This window comes from Protopterus annectens, chromosome 13.part0, assembly GCF_019279795.1.
Source record: "Protopterus annectens isolate FY-2018-M chromosome 13.part0, PAN1.0, whole genome shotgun sequence".
NCBI lineage: Eukaryota > Metazoa > Chordata > Ceratodontiformes > Protopteridae > Protopterus > Protopterus annectens.
Window position 1 is genome coordinate 1013969205 of NC_056747.1, and position 7522 is coordinate 1013976726.

Genomic DNA, 7522 nt, shown 5'->3' on the forward strand with positions numbered 1-7522 from the left:
CCAAGTTGCCTATTACTGCTTCCGCTGTCAGACCAAATATGTCTGTACAATTAAGGTATTTGTGTTTAGCATCAGTGGACATGAACAAGTCAATTGAACTGTCATTATCATTTGCTATGGTGTACTTCTGTATTACTATATTGTAATGCTGGTCACAATGGTAGAGGGCACAGATATTATTAATGTTTTATTTGGCTGGGTGATTAGATTTTTCTTTTTCTTTCGCATTGTCACTTTTTAGATAAAACTGGCATTACCAAAGATTCTCCAGATATTCATCAGATGGATCATGTCTGCAGTACCATTCTCAACAGGCATCTCTACTTTTGGACTGAATTCCAGCACCTTGGATGTCTCTTGCACTGTCCGGTTTCCTTGTTGCATGGGAGACTTCAACCTGATGTTCACTAGAAAGAACAAAGCAGCCCATGACATGTTCATTTCTTTTTTCAGTAGTCAGTCTTGTTGCCTTAATAGTCAAGGTCCTCTCTTCCCATGCACAAGGTACAAGGTTTGATCCTAACCCTCCAGTCAATGCTTGTATGGAGACTGCTTGTTCTCCTCATGTCATCCAAAGACCATTTCTCCCACGTCCCAAACACATGCATGGTGTTTCCACCTCAAAACTTACCAAAATACTGAAGACAGTTGTGGACAGCCGAACAGACTCTAGGTGGTACCAAACAGGGGAAGAGTTGTATAGACCAATAGCTTTAGGTATCATCTGCGATGCACAGTGTTGCCTAGATAAGAAAATATGGATCACAGACCGAGTGCTGTGTCAAGGATAACCACTGGATGGTGTAAAACCTGGCTGAGGGTTTTTGGTCATATTGATTAATGTCGGCAATGTTGCTGGTGATAAGTGGGATGAGGACCCGGCCTAGTCCAGTTACCTATGCTAAAAGTGGGTGGGCCCATGTGGATCTACTGGTCATTGTATGTTTGCCATAAAGCCCAGCAGCCATGGATCAATAATCTGCTATCTGGCTGCTGTCCAGGTGTGCAGCAAGGGTTGCTTGAGATAGCTCTGCTGAGTGTAAGCTGGATATAAGACCAATCAATCTGCTAAGCATGAACTAAGACTTTCTACACTCAATTTAAATTCACTGACAGGATGCAGCTTGGAAGTATATGGCGTGATAGTAAGTAGGAGGCTGGACATCCTGTGTATCCAAGAGGCAAGATGGAAAAGGCAGTGCAACAAAGACTCTTGGACTGCATCAAGATTCATCTAGTCAGGGGGAGGACAGACTTCAAATGGTTTAGAAATAAAGGTGAGGGAGAGTCTTCAGAAGACAATGAGAGATGTCATCACAATCAGTAATAGACTCATGGCAATCACTCCAGTGTAAAAAGAAGGGTAATATTCATAATCTCACCATACGCTCCAGGAATGTGACACTGAGAAAAAGATGCATTCAGGCAGCAGTTACAGGACCTATTAGATAAAGCAGGGCAGAATGAGTTGGTATTGATAATGGGGCATCTGAATGCTCATATCCAGACAGACAGGACAGGATATGAAGGCAGCCTGGGTTCAGATGGATGGGGCAAAAGAAAATAAGAAGAAGAGGCCAATTTAGGCTTCTGTGTCGCAAATGTCTTGATGGTGTCCAACAGAAGGCTCAGCAAGAGAGACAGTCACATGGTCAGATACAACAGTGTCTAAAATGCAACTTAGCTAGATTTTCTCCTAGTAAGGAAAGGGTATTCTGGTAGAATCAGAAATTGCAAAGTCATCCCCAGTGAAACAGTCAGCCAACACCATAAATGACTGGTGGACACAATCAGCTATGAGTAGTTGTTAGAGAAGGCTCTAAAGTCAACAGAGACAAGGCTGAGGACATGACAGTTGACTGGAGAAAAAAACAAGGGTTCCTGGAAACAGTCAGGGCTCTAGTACCTCAGAAAGAAGAGACAATATGTGGAGATAAAAAGAATGGCAGTGGCTCAAAGCGACATGTGTGCATCTGTGCGCAGCTATGGAGCAGAGGCAGGTATGGCAATAAGGAACATAAGGAAAGTCGGTAGTGAAATGTAGAAGTCCAGGAAGTTATCAAAAGAAGGGAAACATGAGAAATGGAAAAGACAGACCAGGCTAAGAAGGAATACTGTCTGACTAACTAGCAGGCTAAGGGTGCAGTTGCAATAGCAAACAACAAGGCATCAGTGGCCCTCTAACGGCTTCTGGAAAGAGACTCAACAAACAACGTAAAGAAACTCTTATCAGGTTGCAAGGCAAAAACAGAAAGATAAAAAAGATAGTTATCAGACACTCTTCATAAGGAATGCCAGCAACAACCTGTTTACAAGACATTAAAGGTAGATGGAAGGAGTACTTCCATCAGCTTCTGAATGAGGAAAACTTCACTGCCCCTACACAACCTACAGTGAAAGAGGAATAACACCTCAACACAAAAGAAGTGAGAACAGCACTAAGAAAAATGAAGCCAGGAAAAGCAGAAGGCTCAGATATGGTTGTGTCAGTTATGTTTAAGATGCTGGGTGAGTTAGGGTAGAAATGGTTTCAGGGGGTACTCATACCACTATGGAGTGAAAGGCATATCCCTGATAACTGAAGAAAAGCATTCTAGTGCCAGAAAAAAGGGGACATTTGCAACTGTGAGCAGTACAGAAGTATCAAACTTCTGTCACGCTGCAAAAAAGTGTTACCAAGGGTGTTAGATTAATGAATGTGCACAGTTGTAGAAAGTAAGATGGGAGATGAGCAGTTTGGATTCTGATCAGGATACAGCAAAACTGACCTAATGTTTGCAGAAAGACAAATTGTTGATTAAAAACAGCTAGCGGTGAAGAAAGAGGCCAAATAGGCATTCCTAAACATAGAGAAAGTATATTATGGAGTGCCAAAAAAGCTGCTATGTGGCTCAAACTCCCAGAAACATTGGCAGAATTGGTGCAAGCTATGTGCAAGAACCCAATGACACAAGTATGAACAGCATTCGGGTTCACAGAAGGGTTCCCAGTAGAAGTGAGTTGGCATTAGGTTTCATCTCTGAGCTCACTGCTATTTATACTGATGATGAACTAAAGCAACAAACATGTTGGAGGGAACAGATCAACAAAGAAGCTGTATGCAGATGATGTGATATTAGAGGCAGACACTGAACAAGAACTTTAGCAAATAATAGTGGAATGGAATGCAAAACTGAAGGCATACAGGATGAAACTAAGTACAGATAAGACAGTTGTCATGACAGCAAATGGGGGAAAGCAAAAGAAGCTGAAAATTGAAATAGACGGGAAAATAGTAGAACAGGTTAACAGCTTCAGGTATCCAGGAAGTGTTGTTGAGGGGAAGGGAACTGTGAATGAGAAGATCAAAGCTAGAATGAGAGGGGACGCAGCCAAATGATGCAGAGTATCAGCGGTACTGTGTGATAGACTAATGCAACTGATGCAGAGTATCAGCGGTACTGTATGATAGACTAATGCAACTGATGCAGAGTATCAGTGGTACTGTGTGATAGACTAATGCAACTGATGCAGAGTATCAGTGGTACTGTATGATAGACTAATGCAACTGATGCAGAGTATCAGCGGTACTGTATGATAGACTAATGCAACTGATGCAGAGTATCAGCGGTACTGTATGATAGACTAATGCAACTGATGCAGAGTATCAGTGGTACTGTATGATAGACTAATGCAACTGATGCATAGTATCAGCTGTACTGTATCATAGACTAATGCAAATGATGCAGAGTATCAGTGGTACTGTATGATAGACTAATGCAACTGATGCAGAGTATCAGTGGTACTGTATGATAGACTAATGCAACTGATGCAGAGTATCAGCGGTACTGTATGATAGACTAATCAGCGGTACTGTATGATAGACTAATGCAACTGATGCAGACTATTAGTGGTACTGTATGATAGACTAATGCAACTGATGCAGAGTATCAGCGGTACTGTATGATAGACTAATGCAAAGAAGCCAAAAAGTAAAGTGTACAAAACAGTGGTGCGACCACTACTACTACTATATGGCAGAGAAACCTGGGGCAGAGCATTTCAGGAGGCTAGAGGTGATGGAGATGCAGTGCCTGAGACATGTAGTAGGATGTACATTGTGGGACAGACAAAGAAAGGAGTACTTTACAGCAGAAACCAAAGTTGTTTCAATTACATAGGTCAAAGAGAACAGATTGCGGTGGGTCATGCACATATACAGGGAAAGCAGAAGACAGTTTGTAGAAGAAGATTTGTGAGACACAGAAACACATAAGAAGAAGAAGGGCATCCAGCAAAGGGCTGCATAGATTAAATGTTAAAAGACCTGCAACCATCAGGCAAGACTGTCGAAGAAGGTAGGAGAGTGACATTACACTGAGAAAAATTAAAGCAGTTGACACCCTGAGCCAAGTAAAAACATGGGAAAAAGGGGTTGATGATGAAGAACAGACCAATAACATTTGACAGTCTCTTTATACTAGACAAATAGTGCTGGTGTAAGCAAACACTTACATTTAAAAGTATCATGCAAACGCCTCCCTATCACATAACAAAGCTAGAAGGAAGTGTGAAGCACGTAGTCCCTACTCTGTATGCAATCTATGCACAAAGCATATTCCTGTGTAAAACAGCATCAGGCAAGGAATTCCATTCCTGTAATTTTCGGACAAGCAATGAAGCTGTACTTTCCTCTGCAAGCAGGTATTATATTCATGATTGTGTAATATAGTAGTTTGGAGAAACAAAACATTAACCATAAAAACATTTAGCCACATGTGCACATGTATATTCTCTGATACTAACACCTTCTTCATTAAGAAATACTTCCCAGTGGTCCCACCGTCCCACTCATCCACTGCTCCTCTGCCTTTGTCACATCACCACTGGATCTCAAATATGCTTTCTCTAGTAGAAATCCATCATCCATTTTTGAAACATATATCCCTCTGGTATAATATATCTGGTATTTCTCCCACCTGCTCAAAGGAGAATTATGTCCTCAGTCTTTCCTTATCGTGGTATCTTCTCAGCTTTTAACCTGCAGGTAGCAATGGGAGCAAAACTATAACAAGGAATTTGAAGATAAACAAAAAAGGAGCTGTGAAGTGAAAACAAACAAAAGCAGTACATTTTCAGTCCATTATTTTCAGTTCAGTGGATTGGCTTCTTTGCTACGGAGGTTAATGACTTTGCACAAATTGAGTTTGCTCTATTTTTTTTATTTTACTTCTTATGTATACTATATCAGTCAGTGGTTCTAACATTAATTCAGACTGTACACATCTAATGTGCCTTTCAGAAGCATATATAATAAGCAAGATAACCTAGCATTATGCATAAAATTACTCCACCTCCTGTGACATCATACAGAACAGCATTACAAATGAATTTCTAGCACTTCCAGCACAGCACTGAACAGCAACACAGACGGTGACACTATTCATAACACAAGTTAAGGAAATGCTGTGTTCTGAGTAACACGGGAGTATAGTTACCAATTCAGATGAAAGGCAGTGAAACCTGAGCTGCTGAGGCATGCATCCAGCATGGAATTTCCAGCACTACAACAGGGACAGTCTCTGTATATATATTCAGCAATCATGAGCACAGGCTAACATCTCAGACGAAAAGAAAGAAACGTTTGCCACACTACAGACAACCAAATGACAAAATGGGTATCCTGCTGAGCAGAATCTATGAATCTTTAATGGGATTCAGTGGGATGAAAGCGAAAATTCTGATGCTGGGTTTAGATGCTGCTGGTAAAACTACTGTTTTATACAAAATGAAGTTGAAAGAAGCCATCACCACTATCCCCACTATTGGATTCAATGTGGAAACCGTCGAACCTATGGGAAATGTGTCCTTCACAGTGTGGGATGTTGGTGGCCAAACAAAAATCAGAGTCTTGTGGAAACACTACTTCATGAACACGGATGGCTTAGTATTTGTGCTGGACAGTGCAGACCCAGAAAGGTTTAATGAAGCCCGTGAGGAACTGGAAGCCATTCTGGATGATGACCAAATGCAGGGAGTACCTTTTGTGATTCTAGCCAACAAGCAGGACCTACCTGGCGCCCGACGTCCCTCAGAACTGGTGGATGCACTTTGCTTAAGAAAACTACATGGACATGAGTGGCATGTGCAGGGATGCTGTGCTGTGAATGGAGATGGACTGGTGGAGGGTCGGCATAGACTATCGGAGCTGGTAAAACAGAATAAGAAATAAACTTTTTAGTGAAGTGATGACAACAAAGAACAATGAGCATGAGAATTAATTTATACTTCAGGTTGATTCAACACTAGTAGCAGACGTACCTGTGGAGTTTTCTCTTTTGGACAATTTAGATGGAATGTCAGACACTTACAGTATTACACTGCTTTAGCAAGATTGCTTTTGTTATCTGTGACCATTTTTTTTGTTTTTGACCTGTCATTTTAAATTGTAATTAGATGGTAACAATATTTTATTACGTTTCTATTCTTTTAAATGCATGTTGGTTATTTTTGCTATGTCTTTATAAAAGGTTTTGTACACAGAAATACTTGATATGTCCTATTTTATTTCTTTAAATTATTTATTAAATAAAATTTAGTGTTTTTGATTAATATGATCATTCAATGTGTCAGCAATAATTATTCTAAAGAGCAATTTCATTCTGCTCCACTTCTCTGATTCTTTCCTTTAGTACAATCCTGTTACATTATCTGTGTTTTGACAGCCAGACCCTGCACATAGTGTGCATCATTGTTGCTCTAATTAGTTATTTTCTGATACCAACTTTTGGCTCTTCTGGAAAATTATAAAGAATACCCAAATGCACTTCATTTAAATTCCTGTTTCTATCTGGTTTATATTTTTATTTTTCTCCTACACTAAGTGTAGAGGGGTACACCATCATGTCACCTTGTATGGTTTGATTCCTTCAGCCTCAATTTGCCTGTTGTGTGACCCTTACCAAGTTAGTTAACCAATGCTCCCAGAAAAGGGATGCTTATGTCCAGTGGGCTTAGCCAGTAATCAGTCAGAGAGATGGATACATGGATAGATACACTTAGTTTTTAAATTCGTAAGAACACTTTAAACAATTAATAGTCTCTAAATTCACTTGTTAGCACTGCAGTGGGTATGTCTGACTCAGAATCACTGACCTAATGCAACCCTTTAACAGAATCTATTCTTGTTTTCTCTTGTTTGTATTGTATTCATGTTGTGCATTTTGATACACATATTGATGTATTCAGCCCAGACCCCAACAATTTATTTGTGAATAAGATTGCTTCTTTTAATGGTTACCTGACTGTTATATGTATATAACTATAATATGAACATATCTGATTCAGAGATATTCTCATTACTCATGCTAATTAGGTAATGTGGGTTAGTCAAATAGTGCAAAAATGAGAATCTCTGATTCAGACAAGGTAAAACTGCACAGAAGAATACCTTATTAACAGCTAAGTACTGTGTCTCTGAATTAAATACTGAACTGTCACACTTTCAGACCTGACTGTGCTGTTCCTCTCCCCCACCAGCTCA

The 7522-nt window shown here is 40.1% G+C and overlaps 1 protein-coding gene across 1 annotated transcript; it reads left to right on the forward strand.

Annotated features, from left to right (window-relative positions):
* Positions 1 to 5385: 5385 nt before the first annotated feature.
* On the forward strand, positions 5386 to 6526 carry LOC122788084 (ADP-ribosylation factor-like). The gene has a single exon (XM_044055012.1). The coding sequence runs from the start codon at positions 5654 to 5656 to the stop codon at positions 6209 to 6211; it is 558 nt and encodes a 185-aa protein (XP_043910947.1). The 5' UTR covers positions 5386 to 5653; the 3' UTR covers positions 6212 to 6526.
* Positions 6527 to 7522: the final 996 nt, after the last annotated feature.

Excerpts from the sequence above, each read along its gene's own strand:
- LOC122788084 (XM_044055012.1), top strand. The coding sequence starts at position 5,654 with ATGGGTATCCTGCTGAGCAGAATCTATGAATCTTTAATGGGATTCAGT.